At 29.0% G+C, this 21,835-nt stretch overlaps 1 protein-coding gene across 1 annotated transcript in view; it reads left to right on the forward strand.

Moving 5' to 3' along the window:
* Positions 1 to 21,835, forward strand: part of LOC136969887 (DIS3-like exonuclease 1) — a 32,721-nt gene that overhangs the window by 4,161 nt on the left and 6,725 nt on the right. Inside the window, exons 3-14 of the mRNA XM_067264195.1 lie at positions 7,446 to 7,597; positions 8,643 to 8,724; positions 11,521 to 11,659; positions 14,424 to 14,559; positions 14,628 to 14,758; positions 14,838 to 14,944; positions 18,385 to 18,497; positions 18,601 to 18,754; positions 20,266 to 20,414; positions 20,497 to 20,688; positions 20,762 to 20,864; positions 20,970 to 21,064. Of these exons, the coding sequence (XP_067120296.1) occupies positions 7,446 to 7,597; positions 8,643 to 8,724; positions 11,521 to 11,659; positions 14,424 to 14,559; positions 14,628 to 14,758; positions 14,838 to 14,944; positions 18,385 to 18,497; positions 18,601 to 18,754; positions 20,266 to 20,414; positions 20,497 to 20,688; positions 20,762 to 20,864; positions 20,970 to 21,064 (1,553 nt within the window). The remainder of the gene's footprint in view (positions 1 to 7,445; positions 7,598 to 8,642; positions 8,725 to 11,520; positions 11,660 to 14,423; positions 14,560 to 14,627; positions 14,759 to 14,837; positions 14,945 to 18,384; positions 18,498 to 18,600; positions 18,755 to 20,265; positions 20,415 to 20,496; positions 20,689 to 20,761; positions 20,865 to 20,969; positions 21,065 to 21,835) is intronic.

Below are 21,835 nucleotides of genomic sequence, written 5' to 3' on the forward strand. Positions count from 1 at the left end.
GACTGCCCCGGGGTTGCAACGATGACTCCGACAGCACTTCCCGATCACCATCATTCGAAGCTCCTTCTGCCACAGACGATCTAGATTGCAACTCGTATTGTTCTTTGTAAGTTTGCTTTGCTGTTAAAATAAACAGTTATTGTAAGACACTTGTCATCTTTGCCTTTGCTGCCACCACCCACGTACGATCGGTCCCTGGGTTTCTCCTGACGCACAATTAACTAATTGCCCCCATATGTCGGCAACTTACAATACTTCTGAAAGACCTTCCAATTTGGTACAATGTTTGTGCCTCAACCTACTGCACCTAATCCATTCTCAGTTATACTGAATGTGGAGAAATTACTATCTTCTGGAAACAATAAGTGTCCAGATTCCAGAGAGTATCTTAGATGGACAGCTCTATTCGCTGTTAAGGAACACAAACACCAGCCAGAAAGTAATACATTTTGGCCTTCATTGAAAGAAATAAAAATTGGCTCAGATCACAGAACATCACATTGGTCAAGGCAAGGCAAGGGATAAAAGCAAGGCAGTTGTGGTCATGAAAAGATCTGCCTATGTTGATACATTGCAACACTACATAGTGGACACACAATGTCAGCTCTCCGATGCCTCATATATAACAAAACTACAAAGTTGTGTCGGTAGGTTCACACACAGTGGTCTTGCAACCACACTTGGCCTACAGCATTCTGTGGTCAGCTCCCTGACATGCCATGCCTCTTTGCCTTTGCTAAAATGCACAAACCCGGTCAACAATTATGCCCAGTGATCAATAAAGTCAGATTTCCAACATTCCCAACGTTTGTATTGGAACAACGGATACATCACATGTTAAGGCACCACTTCATTCATATACAGTAGACCCCCTATAACACGGATTCATATAACACATATAACACAGTGAAAAAATTGCGATTGTGTTTGTATAACATGTTAAAAGAGACTCATACAACACGGTGAAACGTCATCGCCAACTCGTGTCGCGACAGGATTGGTCAAATCTGGACCAATAGCGGATATTGTACAAACTGTTGAGTTTAAACAAGCACTGGACCTACTAAAAAACATTTATTATTCAATGGCCATAAAAATTATATTTTTATTAATGATGTCTTCAAAGTTAAGTTATTTTTCTGCGAAAAATTCACTGATCAGGAAACACGAATCCGCCGTTCGATGAGTTGCTCCACGATGAAAGCAAGCTTAAGCAATAGCGTTGTCGAACGGTGCACACTCGGTAAGTAATCCTACAATTTTTTGTTTATAGCATAGTTTATATGGATTATTCCCAAAAAATTATATGTGATTTGGAAATGTTGAGTCAAATTAGTCTAGAATTGATTAATTTTATGGAAGAAAACCTTTCAAATAGACGTAGCCCCTAAACTGCACACGTGCCAGGCTGTGATTGGCTCATGTATTTAAGTGACTCGTACAACACAGATTCATGTAACAAGAAACGTATCTACCATGTTATGGGGGGGTCTACTGTACATACCCAATCTCAGATTCAGGTGCACTTCTCTCCAAACTTGCTGCTATTAGTTTAAATGGAGACAAATACCTTACTGTGTTTGATTTTATTTCCATGTTTTTGTCTATACCAGGGGTGAGCAACCTTTTTAATCAACAGGCCAATTTAAATTTTAAAATTTTTTGACGGGCTGCACATAAAGTAACACTTATTAATAATTTACAAAACTTTATTTATAATAAACATTAGAATAAAAAAATATAAAATTTAAAAAAAGTAAAGATTTCATATACAAATTTTAATGCAAAATAAAAACAAACGAGAAAAGAACAGAAAAACAAATTTACTTGAAATTTTTAATGAGAAATTTGGCAGTTTTTTCGATACAAGCTGATCAAAATCAGCCGGAATTGATGAGGTAGCTACACATACGCAGCTTTCTAATCATGCATCACTCAGTCTTGATCGGTGGTCATTTTTTATTAATTTTATGGTTGAAAATAATTGTTCGCAAACATACGTACTTCCGAACAGAGACATCATTTGCTTTGCATTTTTCGTCAAAAGTGGAAATTTCTCAGGGCTCACATAAGATTTATAAAAATTTTCGATGTTTACTGAGAAAAATACATTTTTTAAATCGGTATTATTCTGCATGTCAATCATTTCCATTTGAAAGTCTTCGGGAACTGTATCCACATCGATATTAAATGGCGAGGAAAACATTTTCATGGAAACTCGCTGTCTTCTCAGCTTTGAACATTTGGAATCGTAATTGAAATTCGTTGATTAAAATGTCTATGTATTGTGCATATTTTTGAGAAGTAGTAACGTTTTCTTTTTCTAAATGTGGAAAATGAGACACATTATTCTGCAAAAGATGCTGTTTCCACAATTTTAATTTGCGCTCAAAACCCTGAATTTTATCATACAAATTGTGAATAAACTGTCCTTTGCCTTGAAGTTCCACATTAAGATCATTGAGATGCTGAGTCACGTCGATAAGAAACCCAAAATCGCACATCCATTCTTTATTACCAAAATGAGGAAAGTCATATCCCTTCATATCCAAGAACAATTGTATTTCGCTTTTTAAGTTGTATACTCTTTTTAGCATTGCACCTCTACTAAGCCAACGTACTTCGGTATTAAAAACCACGTCGCCATATTCAGTTTCTAAATCTTTCAGGAATTCTTTAAATTCATGGTGATTTAATGCGCGCGACTTTATAAAATTGATTAGTTTAATTATTGGTACTGTGACGTTTGGCAAACTCAATCTTTTCACACACAAATTTTCCTGGTGAATTATGCAGTGGTTAACGAATATTTCCCTTCCTGTGACCTTCTTAATGTCTTGAAATAGCCTTCCCGATACTCCTACCTCCATGCATGACATTGCTCGTGCTCCATCTGTTGATATACCAATAATTTTCTAATAAAATTGAAAAATTTTCCAACAAAGACTTTAGTTTGTCGTACAGGTCTTTGCCGGTTGTAGTCCCTTGCATTGGATTCAGTGAACACAATTCTTCGGTAATATTAAATTTGGTGTCAATACTACATATAAATATAGCTAGTTGTGCTGTATCGCTAATATCGCAACTCTCATCAAGTGCCAAAGAACAGTATTCGAATTTTGCAATGCGTTCACGAAGCGTTGTTGCTATGTTCTCGGACAAGTCTTCAATTCTTCTTGCAATGGTGAATCTTGATAAACTAAGGTTTGAAATAATATTTTTTTGCCAGTATTTGACTGACAACAAAACTAGCCTTTACTGCCGTATTTGATAAAATAGCTTGATTTTTAAAAATAGCCTGTTGATTTCTCAAGTTTTTCTCCATTTGATTAAACTTATCTATCCGGAGTTGTCCTGTTAAGTTTTTATATTGTTGTTCATGTTTTGTATCATAATGCCTTTTTATGTTATATTCTTTTAATGTCGACACAGTCTCTGAGCATATTAAGCATACAGCTTTATCTTTGACGAAAGTGAAAAAATAATCAAATTTCCACTTTTCTTGGAAATGTCTGTGCTCATCCGCAACCTTCCGTTTTTTTTTGTTTGCTTTTCTGACATGCTATTATGGATTAAAAATTTGAAACTTAAAAAAATTTGTAGGAAAACTTAATTTTGAATAAAAAGAAAACTCTAATATTACCTTTTTGACAATAATATTGCACTCACGCCTTTCAAGAAACACAAGAATTGCTAAAATTGCTAGTTAACAGCTTACCAGTCTGACTGATTGTGTGATAGAAGCAAACACAAACAAGCACAGACGCGGCGCGTTCGTATTGCATGTTTAAACAAGTCGCCGACAAGTGAGTAACTCGTCACAAAAAATTGTTTCGGTTTAGTATGTACTACCATTTTATTATAATTAATTTTATAACAATATATTGATGGGAGAAAGTCAATAAAATTGCCCGCGGGGTTTCAAACACGCGGCCCGCGGGTCGCGTGTTGCTCATCCATGGTCTATACTGTTGGAACCTTGTTTCTGTGCACCGAGAGATTTCTTTCTAAGCTCTACTCCTGATGCTCAATTGTACCACTCTCAGATATTAGAGCTTACTCACTTATTATGCTAGTTGTCCTCTTTTTATTTTAATGAACACACCTACATCCAAAAACTAGGAGTACCCATGGGTAGCCCCATTTCAGGGGATCTCTGTGAATTGGTCTTACGACAATTGGAAGAGCGGTCATTAAAAAACATCAAGCATAACATCCTTCTTTACACCCAATATGTTGATGACATTTTAATTGTATGGAGAAGTCATCCAGATACTGGGGAGGTGTTAAAGGTGTTTAATAATAACAGCTATGGGTTAATGCTAAAGTTGGATCAGGAAAGCCGTAATAGTGTTAATTTCTTAGACATCAAGATTCAAGTGGCTGATAACAAATTCATCACAGCAATTTACCGCAAAGCTACTTATACCCCCCTTATTCATACTTGCCAATTCAGTAGACCCATGGTCATATGAGACATCTGCATTCCACGCACTAGTAGCCAGAGCCTACTCCCATTCTACACATTTGTCAGACACCAACAAGGAACTGGAACATCTCAAACAGGTAGCGTCCAACCATGGATATGGCTGCACGTTTATCGACAATCTGGCATCCAAATACCTGGCTCAGTCATCTAACAATGTTAACAAAGCAGAAGCAAATTGGGTGGTCTTAGACTATGAACCGTTGCTACTTTGCATATATATAAGGATTGCAAATAATTTAAACGTACTCCTTACCTACAAAAGGAAACCCAGCATTTTCTGCCTTCTGTCAAACTTAAAGGACAGCACTGATGATGCAATGGCTCCTGGGATTTATGACATCCCACTACATGACAAGAGATTTGACAGAATACTATCTTACATAGGATCCATGTGCAGATTGCTGCAAGCCAGACTAAAGGATCACAAATATGATGTGCTAAAAGGTAACATCAATACTGCTTTAGCTTATTATGCCAGCAATACAGGGGTTTCCCCCTGTTGGGACCAGGCCAAGCTAATACACAAGGGCTTCAACCAGCAAAATAAAATTTTAGAAGCAGTGGAGATCTACAAGGCAAGCAGGAGTGAAACCTGCATCAACACAGATGTCATTCATGTATCAACTGCATGGAAACACTATCTAGACTCATATGTCATACGCCAGCCATCACAGCTGTTTTCGATCTTTTAAAATTTACAAGGCAGCTACATTCTATTTATAGAATGCTTTTTTCGTTTATTTTTCCTGAAGAAGGCCAATAAATTTAGTGGCCAAAAATGTTCGATCTTTAAGTTTTTACTTTTATTTGCTGGAAAGTTTGAGTTTAGGTGTGATTCGCAACTCTAATAAATTGTTCAAAACACAAGTAACATGTGGGCAAAGAATTTAAATATCATAAATTAAATACAAAAAGTATACAGTGTAAATTAATAGTATGCAACCAGTAAATGAAAAAAGAATAATAATTGAATTTAAGATGGAAGATTTTAATTTTAATCACTGATTAATGTTTTGAGAAATTATATAATTTATAGCATCAAGAACAGAGGTTCCCAACTTATTTTTATCATGGAACCATTTTCACCTTAATAAAAAATGTTGGAACCCTGACAATAACAAATATTGAAATCTGCAGTTATCAACAAATTAGAGCATATTAGATAGCCACTTTGTATTAAAACTGAATTTGAAAATAAAACTATAAAAGTAAAATCAAATAAATTAATTAAAATTGAAATCAAATCAATTGAAAATTAAAACTATATGTTTAAAAACTTGTTAGAAGTTATTTTGAAATTTTTAAATATACATTATTTGTGTGCAGTGTTGAAAGAACATTTTGCTTTTAACATATATAGATTTAACGATTGTATTTTTATTTATATGTTGGATCCTTTTTAAGGTTATGATTTTTTTGAATAATTTTCTAGTTTTAGTTTATGTTTTACTGTTTTTATGGTTTCCATTACCTTGTCAAACGTTATATCATGATTTTAGTTAGTTCCGTTACCGATAAATTGGTTCCCATTGTTTATAAAGCTATAAATAACTTTAGCATGTGTATAGTCTGGCATGGAGTCCTTGTATCATCATACAAAGATTCCATCCCAGACTACAACAATTACACTTCACATCCCAAATCTGTATTGGCACATTCATACATCACTAAACTCAATGGATTTTATTGTCAATCCCTAGGGTTCTGCAAAAGACAAGTTGTTTGGTAAATGTGCTGTCAATAATCTTATACGGTAAATGTATAACATTAGGAATTGACACCACGTTTAAATCTTAAAAAAGTTAAAACGGTTAAAAGGTAAAACTTTAGATTAAATTTGATTGAAAATATTTGTTATTGAATAATTCTAACATTGTCAACATAAGTCTAATTTTAGAATACCATTAAACCAGGCATGTCAAAGATATGGCCCGCAGGCCATAACTGGCCTGCATGACAATTAGTTGTGGCCAGCGACATCAATACAAAAATGCTATTTGTTTATATTTTTATAATTTTGATACCAAAGAAAATGGGATATTTTGTAAACAAATAGGCTAATACTTAATAAGCAAAATTGTTGAACTCAATTATTATTATTATTATAGTTTTTTTATTTATTCATATTACTCAGAGATATTTATTTTATTTGATTTATTTTTGTGTTTAATTTCTTGTTTACATTATGTTTTTTCTGTTTCATCTTTTGGATTTCAACTTAAAGTCTGTCTTGGCAAGATCATTTATTGCACAATTTTCACTATTTTGTACATATAATACATGTTTTCAACATATTAGTAAAGTACAGTTTATGATTGTATTTTGAGTATCGCGATCCTTATTTTCAGATCATTTTACAAATTTGCTTCGGGCCTGTAAATTGGCCGAGAATGTTTGTTCTGTGATTAAAGTTATTGCTGGAAAACTAGAAATGGTGTTTTTTATATTTTATTGCAAAATCTCAGGTTATTAAAAAGGAATCTTTTGAGTTGGCTTTTTTTCAGCTACTTTTTAGAAAAATTTTGGCTACAACAGCTAAAAACATCTGGCCCACTGTCATATTTGAGACAAAAAATTGGCATTTAAGCAGTTTGAGTTTGACACCCCTGCATTAAACAATCGAAGACTTAATGTCTTTGATTGTCTTTGATTAAGGAAATGAGAGTCAAAATTTAATATAAGATGAAACATTTTTTGAGAACTTTCACTTCTTTACTTTCTTACAGTCTTTGTTTAATAATTGTCAACATGTATATTTTACAAAAAACTTCAATCATGACTTTATGTATTTATGTCTTATTTATTACAAAGATTGATTGAATCTAATCCATTAAATGTTGTATTCTCTGATTAAGTAAGTTATCATTTAATATCTATATAGTTCATTTATAAAATTAATGTAATAAGTAAATAATAATAACAATAATTTTTCTAAATTATAAATTATCATTATTAGATGCTTCATGATGTCAGCCGACATAATTATAATAAAATTTTGGAAATTGTGCATGAGCCTAGAAGAGGAAGCATTGTATTTCTTAATGAACTTTATCAAGATACACATTTATCTCAAGAAAATATTCAATCAAAAGAAATATATTTAGCAAAGTATAATACTTTTAATAATATTTCAATTTTAGTTTTAAGTTTTATAAAATAAAAAAGCCCTCGTAAAGCTGATGAAATAAGCATACCTTGTATAACTCAGCAAAATATTTATTTGACAAAAAATGTTTTTGATCTAATACCCATGTATAGAAGGCCTGTAATAATAGGTTGAAAATGTCTTCGATTAAATAAATATTTTGCTGAAGTTATACAAGGTGTGCTTCTTTCGTTGGCTTACTTCTCCAATTTTGTCTTAATTATTTTATCATAAGCTCTCTGAAGTCTAAATATTTAATATTTTTATATGCTTGAAGTAAGCAACAAAATATAATTTGATTCAAAAACAGAGTACAGTAGAGCATCAATTATCCGACTTAATTGGGGACTGGGATTGGTCGGATAACTGAAAAGTCGGATAACCGAAAAATATGAAAAAAATACATTATTAGTATAGTGTATTAGGCCTGGTTTAAATACTAGCCTCTCTTTCATGAACAGCCAGTGCTGCCAGCTAAAACATGCAAAAATTTAACAAAAATAATATTAAAGTAGCCAAGACATAACCAAATATTGTAGCGCCACATCACTAGCGGACATTTGAATTTGCCGACTAGAACGCGGTCGGTTAACCGATAAGGCAGTTAATCGGGGATCGGATAATCGATGCTCTATTGTAATATATTTTCATTTAGCCTATTATATAATTTTTATTCTTGTATAAATAATGTATTTATGTAATTAATTAATATTTGCTATTTGTTAATAATATAAATAAATATTTTATAATATAGAAATGCAAATACAAATACAAGAATTTGATTTAATAATGTTATTTTGTTTGCTTCTTCCTCACTTCTCCAGTTTTTCAGTTCTTAATAATAATGATAATTGTTTATTAATAAATTTAAAAAATATATCTTAATATAATTTTAATCATTGTTTGTTATGATTAATTGAAATTTATTTATTGATATTTAATAAATTAATAGTATATTTTTTGAATTATAATTTGTTAATTATATTATTTACGTCAATTTTTATCTAGATGTGTTTACAAATGTGCTAAATGGTATTCTGAACATTTCAAACAAAGTGTCCCTATAATAATTCTGACTGAAAATGTAAAAGTAAGCAAATGTATTTAATTTTTAAAATTTATTCTTTCTGTTATTAAAATTAAAATTATTATTAATTGCTACCACTTAGAACTTTAGAATAACTAGAAAAATAACAAAATTTTTCTGTTTGTTATGTTTCTTTGTTTGAATTTTGTTACTTAATATTTATTCAGAATTTATGCTAAATTTAATTTCAAAACCAGTTCAACTGTGGCTGAGTGAATAAAATCACTGGTTATAGATTTGTGTTCAGACCAACAAGCTGGCTGTTGTATTTTCTGTATTTTCTTCTCTTGTCTAATACCTAAATAGGGACAGTTTTTCATAGGAAGTTCTCCTCAGGAGTATCCCCTTGGCAGAACATCACCTACATGTTGCATTTCCTTATCCCATCAATCTAATCCAATACTAATTTCAAAACAAAGTTTCAAAAAATCTTGTAACGTTAATAATTCATCACAGACTATTTAATATTTATTTATACAATGATCTATTCTAGAATTACAATAACATATGATTAGAAGATGAACTGCATTTTAGACTCAGTACTCATTCATTTATAATAAACAAAATCATTTTGAGACTTTGTAATAAATGTTACTGCTAAATTTCAAATTTCCAGCAGTCTAATAATTTTATAATGTTTTAGATCAAATGAAAAATGTGATATTATAATTCTTTCACTGTTACTCTCATGTTTGAATTAACACTAACACTGCACAATTTCTATTATACTCTATTAATTCTTTCTTCTTGTAATCTTACATTTAAAAATAGTTTAAAATAAAAGACTTTTAAATACTTTATTTTAAATTGAATCAGTTAATTTATTTAAGAATTCAGAGTCCAATTTGAAAGTTACAGTTATTTTTGCTCTCTAAAGTTTAATTAAACAACTGCTGACTACCTTGCTTCCAAATACATTCTTTTACAATTTCCCTTGTTACTTTCTCTCTTTCCTCTGAATTCTTGAAAAAATATCCATCATTATACTTGTACATTCTTTGGATCAGATTAAATCAATCATCTCTAAATTTTCTAACAAGTAAAATCTACTCATATACAAGTTTATTTCAGAAAATTTGTTATAAGAACTGTGAAGAAAATGTTATAAAGGCAAAAATACATAAAACAGACCTAAGTATTATATTGAAATCACTGTTTTTGTAGAAGAAGCATATGTTGAATGATATTCTTTATCAAATGTCAATGTTTTGTAATTATAACTGTTTTACAGTAAGTTATAATTAAATAAACAAATGAGTTGTTTAATAAATTCATAAAGTTTGTTTTATAAAAAAAACTATTATTTGGAATATTATTCTTAACTATAATTACAATCATTTTCTAGATAAGAAAAATAGTTTGTCTTAAGTTGTTTTTAGAGAAAAATGAATAAAAATTTGAATTGGATAAGAGAAAATAAATTATGTAATTATTAGTGATGTAACAAATATTCGGTTACTACCCGGTATTCAGCCTATTCGGCCGAATACCGAATATTTAATCACTATTTGGCTGAATACCGAATACCTAAAAAACAGGAGTAAGAAATAACAAAAACACAGTAAATTAATCATTTTTGTAACTTTTATTAATGCTGAACATTAAACTATAATTATTAAAGTTAATAAGAAATAGCATCTAACTCTAGTATTAAATTATTTCATAATTAAATAATATTACAACGTTTATCCAGCCTGATATCTTATGGCATTGATGGCGGGTAGGTTAGAATGTATCGGGCATTAATGTTATTGTTTAGTTAATTATGTTATATTCGTATTCGCGTATATTTTAGTATTTTTACGATATATTTGAACTGTTCCACAACTGGGGAGAAACTAGACCATATTGTGTCACCACAAAAGTATATCCTAGGGTACTATTCAGTCTACAAATACGTAAAAAAACAAATTTTAGTGTTTAATTAAAGAGTTAAAATGATCGATTGCAAATAAAATAAGTTATAAGTTATAACTTACATCTAAATACCAACAGCTGCCGAATCATAGTGGGCTATGTACGGTATTACATAAATTATAAACCAATTTGGCACTAGAGGTAGACATTAAGCGCCATCTCATATTAACTTTAATAATTATAATTTAATTAATTAATTTAAATAATTTAGACTTAATGGAAGAAAAAATCGTAGTGACAGCAGGCCAATAGAGAGCACGGTGCGCGATCTTTGCCATAATGCGGTTTGCGCGCCAATTTTCGTACGTGCGTTAATCAAGCCGAATAGTTTGGCCAAATATTTGGCCATTCGGCAACGCTCTTAGCCGAATATTCGGTATTCGGCCACGCTCCTAGCCGAATATTCGGTATTCGGCTGAGGCTGAATATACTATTCGTTACATCACTAGTAATTATTAAAACAGTTATCATGAGTTATTTTAAATAATAATATCCTCATGATTGACATCTGTTACTTAGCAAGAAAAACAATATATTCAGTCTTTTTAATTTTATCATATGTTATTTATAACATAAGAAATACAGTTTTAGATTTTGTAAATATAATAATTGTTTAATTTATGTTTCACTTCATCTATATATATGTGACTTTTTTCCTTTATAAATTACATATTGTTTTACTTTATATTTAAGAAATTCTTGCAAGTACATGTAGCATAATATTCTTTATGTAATAAGTAAATATAAAATTATTTATTTAGACAATTTTTTATTGGATATAATATTTTGAAAAATATTTATTTAAATGCTGTTTTAATATATAAGAAAAAATAAATATATATTTATATGCATTATAATTATTTCATTTTCTTTTATATATAGTTACTAGAGGAATTTGAGGATATTATTCCTGGTTTATCTGTAATGAATATAGAAGCTTATTTGCAGAAATATTATAATCTCTATTTAGAATTATATGAATCAATAAAGTCAACACCTAGTATTAAGGATAACATATTAGGTAAAATGATGTTAAATTTGTTATTATAGTTAAAATATCAATATACAGCATTGTGTATTAAAATGCATCTATATATGTTTATTAATAAAATTTGTTCAATTTATTTTATAAATATTAACAATAACAAATTTGAAGATATTTATTAAGCCTATAATACAGATTTTAAAATAATCAAAGTTTATTGTAATATTTTGTATTAAAATATAAAATAAAGAGCTCTGCTCAATTTATAATTAAACTAAGCTCTTTATTTTATAAAGTTTACTTGCTGGGAGTTGACTTATCTGTGCCCGGTGGCATGTGATGAATCAGTCAAATGCCACTGACTTCCAGCATTGACAAGTCTACTCCATGCAAACAAACTTTTTATTTGATCACATAGTATGTATGACTTTTTCAGTTGTGAGAATGACAGCATATGTTTGTAAACATAAAAATCTTATTAGCATAGTCAAACTTAAAAAGTTATAGAATGAGCAATAGATTTTGGGTCAATTTATAAGATAATTTGACTTAAACTAAATTATTTTCACGTATATTTCATTTATAGTTTTTGATTTGATTTTTTTAAAGTTTACTATATATATCAGATATATATATAGCAAAACCTCAATTCATTGTTTTTATTGAGAGAACTGAAAAAACAATAGATAAATTGATAAAATAAAAAAGTCACATTTGTCTCTATGTATTTACTTAATCAAAAAAAATGTGCAATGATGATATTTTTTCCATTATCAAGCCTAATATACATTACTTTTTTAAAAAAGTCATTAATCTGTATTTGTTTAGTAGCACTTTTCCTTTTCAAACTGAACAATGAACTTTCAATATTCATAATATTTTCTTGGTCTTTTACTGTATTGTCTTCAACATAAAAAAAAAACACTCATGGACTTGAAATCACAAACTACTTTGTGGTTTGCCACACTATACTTTGGTATAGTGTGGCATTGGTTTACTCTTTTTGACTTTGTCTTGACTTCAACATTATCATCACCACCGCCCATTCTTTTCCAACTTGTTGTCTGGCATGTAAAGCAGGTGCAATGTTGTACAGCTAATTGTCCAATTGCTACTTGCTATACTGCAATCAAAAAACATCAATCACTATTATTACCAATGCATACTAATATCTATATATCTGGTGTTGCTTTTTCTTAAAATGATTAGCCTGGGATTTATGTTCTTCAAAACTAAAAATTCTGATCTATAGATAAGAAAAAATAATAAATTGAGGAACATTTGATACGGGTTTAGTTTCTACAGTTTAAATAAAATTTGTCTAGGGATCCTAGAAATTGAATTATACTTTTGGGAAAGCAATAAATCAAAGTTTTGCTGTATATATATATATCTGAGTGTTTGTTTAAATTAGAAATAAAAATATTGTGAATATTACATGAATAATAAATCTGATTTTCTTGATTAGGTTTTTCTGTAATTTTAATTATAAGAATTCTACTAATTTCTAGTTTCTAAGAATTTTTAAGTGGTAATATTAAAAAATAAAAATAAATGTTATAAGATAGAATAAAATGCTTAAAATATTGTTTAGTTAAATTGTGTCAAAAAATAGCACAGTTAAATCAAACCTCTATGTATTACAATTTTACTTAAAAAATTTAAAATATTTTATTTTTCTTATTGTTCAGAATTACCAGAGTTAGATCTAGACTAATGATTCCCAAAGTTAGCACTGCTACTTCCTTGAGGACTGTAGAAGACTTGAGAGGATCAAGGGGAACAAAAATTCATTTTGAAACAAATATACACCTATCCCTTTTTTCTCATGGTGGATATGTTCCAAAGAATGCTGCATAAAAAAGTATTACAATACATGCATCCTGTGGAAAAACACTTGATAAGATCCACAACTTCAATGGAATGAAAAAATATGCAATTTACAAAATAAACATGAACTTTTTTATTCTAGCACCATTTATCATTAACATTATTTGTATGTAAATATAGTAAACACAAAGTAGCATAGAAAACATAAAATCAACATACAGTATTATCCAATATACAGTATATACAGTACTGTACTGTGTTTAAAAAAAGATAAATGAACTCTTGATTTCAACAAAAAGAGTAACTTTTTGAACGATAACAATTTTAACAAAGTTAAATTAAAAAATTTTTAAATAAACTGTTTTTTCCCACATAAAAAAAATTTGATTGCATAAAAAAAAAGGATTAGTTTTCTTTAGTCAACCATGTTATTTTAAAATTACATAAAAATAGACCATATAAAAAGAGAGATCGATATATATTTAAGAAATATATGCATTAAAAGGAGGGTAGTCCAAAAAGTTTGGGAAACACTGATCTAGACTATTATAGTACCTTGGCTAAAGATTTCCAAAATAATTCATTTAGAGATCTGTAACCGTATTTCGTAATTTATGATTTATTTAATTTGCATCCGCATCAGATGAATTTATGATTGTTGCTATGATATTATAATCTTAAATCCATCTGATAAGGTATGAATTGAAGTACTGTACATTATGGAACAATAAATTATGAAATAAAGGTACATATCTCTGGGCAAATTACTTTGGAAATCTGTAAGGTGCCATAACAGAATTTGGATATAATATTGATAATTCTGAATATTAAGCATGAGAATATAATAATGTTACTAAGCTACTGTTATTTTTCTAAGTAAAATAAATATTATTTATACAAAAATTTATTTAATATAAACGATATAATTAAAATCCACTCATATCATTAAATTATTTAAATTTTTTTACAGAAAATACAAAACTGTATCCAAATTATATTTCATCAGATGCATTAGAAAATGGTATTAAAAATGGGCATTATTATCATGGCATTTTAAAAGTAAATAAAAATAATCCACAAGAAGAAGCATTTATTATGTCATCAAAGTATTTATACATTTTCAAAATATTTTTTACGTTTAATAAATTGAAATAATCATTCTAGGAATTTTTAGATTTGGTGGAGATATTTTTATTTCTGGTATGAGATATCGAAACAGAGCAATTCATGGTGATGATGTTGTTGTTAAATTATTTGAAAAAGATAAATGGATTTCCAGAACTCCTGAGCATCAATGTTACAGTGGTAACAAAATTTTGAATTGATTTTAAACTTTATGCAATTAGTAGAACTTATAACTTTCAATTAAATTATTATTTTTTAGATGAAAAAGTAGATAGTGATAAAATAGAAAGAATTCCAACAGGAGAAGTGGTAGGAATCCTTCAAAGACATTGGAGGGATTATGTAGCTTGTTTTCCAGAAAATGGGGTAAGTAAATAATAAAATTGATAGCTTGAGTCATAGTTGTCACTTTTATCAGTGCAGCAGGGCAAGTCCACTGCCAGTAAGAGATATACCAGAATATTATTATGCTAGATGGAGATTGTGAAAAACAGGATCTTTGATTGACAGTTGTAAATATTTTTATTAAATTGAAGGATTTGATATAACAATTACAATAATGAATGAGCAATTATTTATCGTGACATTGTCACAATGCCAGCCAGGCTGCAAATTTTTAATCATATTTTTAATTTATTTAACTTAAAATATATGCTCTTCACCTCAAATTACACTCAAATCTGTTTTTGTGCGATTTTTTTTTTTTTTTTTTTGTGTGGTATACCAATTTGATTGAAATTCATATACCGCACAAACAAAAAACAGGTTTGAGTGTAGTAGTAACTTGCCCATAACTATGTAACTTGTACATCATACTTTTCCTTTAAACAGACAACAGTGGGAATTTATAGGTCTACAATTTTTTCAAATTTTAGCCCAATAAATTTTATTTAATTTTTTTAGAGATGAAATATGATATTTAAAATTTACTTATAAAAATTCTTTGTATTATTATAAAATTTATAATGTTAGACATTGAAATTTCAGAACTAATCAAAATTTTTTTTATGTTTAAAATTTTACTCAAATGAATAAATCATACATCTTAAATGAATCAGTATTATATCATATAGTAAACCCCCTCCTAATTCAGTCCCCTCCGATTTGGACAAATTTTTTTCAAAAAATTGTACAATAATTTAAAATTTCTTGACAGTAGAAAAATTATAACAAACTATAATTAACAAGTATTTTTGATATCCAGAAGTCAGTAATACCATGTATTACTGATATTACTGTCATTAAGTTACTAAAGATTGTACATTACTGTATACTGTACTGCCATGAAATTTTTTAAGCTCATTTTCTGTTGTATGTAAAATCACTTTAATCTGTGTCGGTTGATTTTCTCACAGCAACTCGAAGTTATTACTTAAGACTTTATTGTAGTATATTCTTAAATAGATTATACATTGTATACATTTCAGGTTGTTGTAAATTCACAGCCCCTCTTCAGTGATGTCTTTAAGAGAAATTGTTTCTCTCTCTTAAAGACATCACTGAAGAGGGGCTGTGAATTGACAACAGCCTGAAATGCATACAATGTATAATCTATTTAAGAATATTGTGACCATAGGGATGGTATCTCTTTGATACCACGTCAGAATGACACCACTGTATCCTTAGATTGATACAGAGAATCGTAAAATTGCGTGAGTGGTTATGTGTGGGTTAGACCCGGAATGAAACAATAGAGAGGATGACGGAAGGAATGCACTCAGAGATTTTTATATATAAAAATATACCCGTTTATTTACCCATACATCCAATTAGATACAAAACGGTTACTTTACAGAGAGATTGATAAGATACATGACTCACGATTGCAAGCATAAATTCTACACAGATTAGAGAGAGAGCTTACAGATATTCGCGGGTAGGATAAATACCTTAGGATATATGCTGATCGTATCGACGAACGTCTGATAGATGATATAATATCTTCAATTCTAGATTTCAGTCTAAATATAGATTAATCCAATTGTCCTAGATTTCATTCCAATTGTACGCTAGTCTGAGGAGGATGAACAGTGGAGGAGGAGCTTGACGACGATGGGTAAATCCAAACAGGGACACACACACAGTCAAGTGACAACTTCTGCTGTCTTACTCATCGTACACCCCTTTTTATATGGAGAGGAGTTTTGCAGGCCCTTCCTTGATTTCGTCAGAGGAGATGATCTTCTTGGACCAATAAAGTGATGGGTGACATAGTCGTGACACAGAAATTTTACTCATCTTAACAAGGAACTCAACTCATGGGAATCGAGTTTAAACCGATCTTATCAGAAAGTTTTATCAGTTGATTTCCCATTAACTAACCCTTTTTAGTCTACTTCGTTCTGTTTTTGTATAAAATGTAGTTAAATATTTTGATTAAGATTATATAAAAACGATATTAAAAGATTATAAAATTATATAAAGATCCTGATCTTCACAATATACTACAATAAAGTCTTAAGTAATAACTTCAAGTTGCTGTGAGAAAATCAACTGACACAGATTAAAGTGATTTTACATACAACTGTATTATACAGCATCCATACTACGTAGACTCATTTTCTGTTATAATGTCATCTGTACAACCTACTAAGGCTCAGTACAACTTCTATACAGACCTGATCATAATTAATTACTGTACTGTATACTGGTACATTTTCTGTAAATTATGTGTTGTATTTATCATAATGGAAAATTTTATAGCTCCATAAATTTTTTAAAGCTCATTTGTTGCAGATTCATGAGCAAATCTCAATACTAATATTAATAATAACTAAAAATTATTTTTAATTCAAATAAATTAAATTTTCTATAAATCTATACAGTCAAGCTTATGTTAACTAACTTAATGAAACATAGATATCTAAAAACATTAGGGAATGTTTTAAATGCATTTCTGTTAAAACCACTGCCAGCAAACACTTTTCTTTACATAGTTGAAGAAAATGGATCTCCTGGCACTCAGTTATTAGGAAGATGAAAGAAAATTGTTTAAAATAATTATTCTAAGACATGATTCCACGTGTCAAGTAGTTTTCACTTAACTAGAATGATTTAAGGTAAAGGTTTTCTTTGTATGTGAAAATTGTTACAAACTGTCACTGATGTGTTGAAATGATGGAAAAGAAAAACAAAATTTTTTTTTGTATATTTGTGAAATTTTTATATTTTTTAGAATGATTTTTGCTATAACATTTTTGTGTTTTCTTATCTTCATGTTTTGTCAATTTTAACAGAAACAACTCATTCAGTTGTTTAGCGTCTCAATCAAAGAAATTAATTAGTTTTAGATAATGCTGTTTGCTAATGGATAAACAAAGTGTTTCTCCAGAAACAATATAAACTGGAAATGATGTAAATTATGACCAGATCACCAGCTACATCATGATCATATATGGTTAGCTATACCTTATCTGGTTGTAAAATAGTTGTAGATTAAGGCTTGCTACAGTAATGAAATACAAAATAAAATATTCTTTAGAGAAGTTTCTGTGTTAAATCTTAATATGATTTAGTGAAAACTTAAAAACTTCTAGTTGTGAGCCCCAGATATTGTGGGGTCTATAGGAGTAATTGTTATGGCCCCTTAAATTATTTAAAATATGGCAAAATTAAAAAATATTCATCAATTGCCAAATGTTGTTGAATATTATTTAGCATAAATATGTTTTTATCTGTTATTTTTAATATTAAAATTAAAACAGAATTCCTAAAAAATAAAAAGTATTTTCAGGTTGATTATTGTTCTATACTATAATTTTAAATATAAAATATAAAAATATTACATATATATTTTTTAAATCCAGGAATATAACAAAGGAACAAATTGCAATGATAGAATTTTGGTTATTCCATATGATCGTCGCATCCCAAAAATAAGAATTGTAACTAAACTAGCAAGTAAACTTCAGACTGAAAGGTAAGTTTATTAAAATTATAGATAACTTGATTAAATAAATATATAAGTTGAGTATGTAATGTTATATTCTGTGGAATCATATGTTTTACACTTTTTTTTTCAGGATCATCGTTAGAATAGATAATTGGGAAGCAGGTTCACAATATCCAAATGGACATTTTGTTTCATCTTTAGGTGATATTGGACTATTAGAAACTGAGATAGCTACACTTTTAGTTGAAAATTCAATAAGTGTACAGCAGTTTCCAAAGTCAGTGGTAAGTTATCTATAATAATTAAAAACTGTCTTTATCTATTTAATTGTTTTTAATGACAATTTTGCCATTACAATGTAGTCTGCATATTTTATTGAAATTATGTACAATCAAACCCCATTATACAAAATTGAAGGTTTAATTCATTTAATTCAAAATTGGTACTTTGTATTAACAAAGTTTGTATTAAGCAAACTCTACAAAAATTAACAGTAAAAACACCTTTAAAAATGTAATTCAGTTAGGTCAGAGGTTTTTTGAATGTTTTTATTGTAATCTCATGCAGTTTTGGTATAACTTTTAAAAAAATCAACAATCAAACCACCAAATGGCAAAAACCAAATTTTATTCCAGTTATTTCACTACATTTTATATTGTTTGGATGTGCTTAAAAAAATGAATATACAAATAAACTTGTGTTACACCAAACATGAACTTTATTGATATACAATGGCTTAAAGAAAAAAATTAATGCTCATTTTTCAACAAAAACTAAAGTTAGAGTAGAACAATAATTAAAACTACTGGATATAACAGGCTAACCAAGCTGCCAAATTGAATCCAGGAGCTGGACATGTGTAAAGCTTTACAAATTTGAAAATAGCTTATTTGCTTGGAATTTGATGGAAATGGTTTGTTTTTAATTTTAAAAGTATGAGCTAATTACAATATTTAACATAATAATTCAGTTGCTTTGTTATTACCATTATTAAAACAATTTTAATAAGAACCATTTTATAAAACTACAGATTTTCAATTGAAAATCTCCCAATCCTGTAAATTTTCAGATCCTTGCCAGTGAGATAACCAAGGCAATTAAGGCATCAATTTAACATTCTGGTGGACAGGATTGCAGCCAGGCAAGTCAAAAAAATTAAAGAATTGTTTGGTTGGTCTGTCCTGGATATGCCAGGCCCCTCACACTTGGCCATCCCCATTACAGGCCTGGACAAATCCATAATGGGCTTGGAATAAAAGATCCTCTCAGTGCCCAGAGAGCAGAAAAAGTAAACAATATACAAAGTGCTGACTAGGAAGAAGTAATTTTGTGAGTTGGTTTGATATATGTCCAACTGTCATTGGGCATATACCATACCAATCATACTTTTAGTAATACCCAATAATTAACCAATATTTTGTATTAACAAAACTATTTAATATTGAAATGCTTAGTCTTGTTTATGGGACTGCAAATCCACTTCACTTTAATGCATACTTCATATAAACTGATGACATATTAATGTGATTTAAATGTATATATGTATTTGTGTGTATATTATATAACAGATATTAAAATGTGCAATTGGAAATTATTTTAAGAAGTTTATTATTATTATTATATATTTATTTATTTTCAAATAAATTTCATGAAATTTTTGGCAAACTTCTAGGAGCATAAATTTGTAAAATTTTATTGTTATTCAAAATATTAAATATTGGTGTAGCATTAAATAAAAATTACTTTATATATTCATTCTTTATTGTAAAATGAAATTTGTTTTCTTTAACTATAGTTATCAGATTTACCTAAAGATAGTTCAGAAAATCCTTGGCATGTAGAAGGTACTGAAATTCAAAAGCGATTAGACTTAAGAAATTCACATTTAATATTTAGTATTGATCCAAAGGGTTGTACTGATGTTGATGATGCCATATCTTTGAAGTAGGTTGTTGATTTTATATATTGAAAAAAGATATTGTCATGTTTGTTTTTATCAATAATATTAAAATTCTTTAATTCTTAGGATTTTAGAAAATGATAAAATTGAACTTGGAATCCATATTGCTGATGTTACTCATTTTATTAAACCATCAACTTTAATTGATTCAGAAGCAAAGAAGAGAGCCATCAGTGTTTATTTGGTAGATCGCCGGTTTGATATGATTCCTGAAATTTTGAGTGGAGATTTATGTTCTTTACTAAGAGGGAAAGATAGGTATGTATTATAATAGTTTTTAATGATGATAGTAATAATATTTACTTTATTTATTTTTTGTTTTATTTTGTAGATATGCTGTTAGTGTCATTTGCATATTGGATAATAATTGTAATATAACAGATTCCTGGTTTGGAAGAACAATTATTAAGTCATCATATCAGTTTTGTTATGAAGTAATAAATTTGTGATTGCTTTTTGATAATTGATAATAATAAAATTTGATGATGATTAAAACAATTCTATAAATTATCAGGGTTCTAAATATCATATATTTATAGGATGCTCAAGAAATAATAAATGGAGTGTCTCCAGAAATCTTAAAAGAGAATATAACTGAATGGAAAGGTTTCAATTGTAATGAACTTCAAGAAAAGTATGTTTAATAAATAATTATTACTCAAGTAGAAGTGTTATAACAATAAAATTATTGTAAAATATGTTTTAATATAAATGACTCATAATAAGATTTTTCTCACAAAACTACAAATTTAGATTTTTTGCAGTTATTATAATTGTTAAGGAAGTAATTAACATTACACACATATGCACACTTGATAGATTATTTGCTCATGTTGTTCATTCAGTAGATTCAGTGCTTCTGTATTGTCAATCATCTACTATCTCTTATATATTTTGTGATATCATTACTCCCTTCATTTGTTTATATATCACACCTTGGCAAGAAAGGTAACGCAACTCAAAAATGCAGTGTTTGAGAAAAATCTTCTTAAAGAATACTATAAAACTTAGTATAAGCTGCTTTTAAATTTCAGGTAAGTATTTATGGTGGTAAATTCTATTATATTCTATAGTACAGTAATTATGGATCTGTAACTCTGCTCTCGTTGAATGTGAGGTGTTACCAGTTAAATATATATGAGGTTTTTGAGTTATGTCACTTTTCTTGTTTTTCTAATAACTTTGTTATTTTGGTGAGATTGAGATGTGATGCTTGTTGTGAATGTGGGGCACTTCATACATATTTTTCAATGACATAATCTCAAAATTGCCATTTTTTGAGTTATGTCACTTTTCTTGCCAGAGTGCAATATGATACTGCTTCTCTGAAAATGAGCTTTCTTATTTTTATAATTATTAGAAATACAAATTGTATTTATTTTTATTCATTTTTAATTACTAATAA

Source organism: Centruroides vittatus, unplaced genomic scaffold, assembly GCF_030686945.1.
Source record: "Centruroides vittatus isolate TY-2023 unplaced genomic scaffold, ASM3068694v2 contig_1824, whole genome shotgun sequence".
In the NCBI taxonomy this organism is placed as follows: domain Eukaryota; kingdom Metazoa; phylum Arthropoda; class Arachnida; order Scorpiones; family Buthidae; genus Centruroides; species Centruroides vittatus.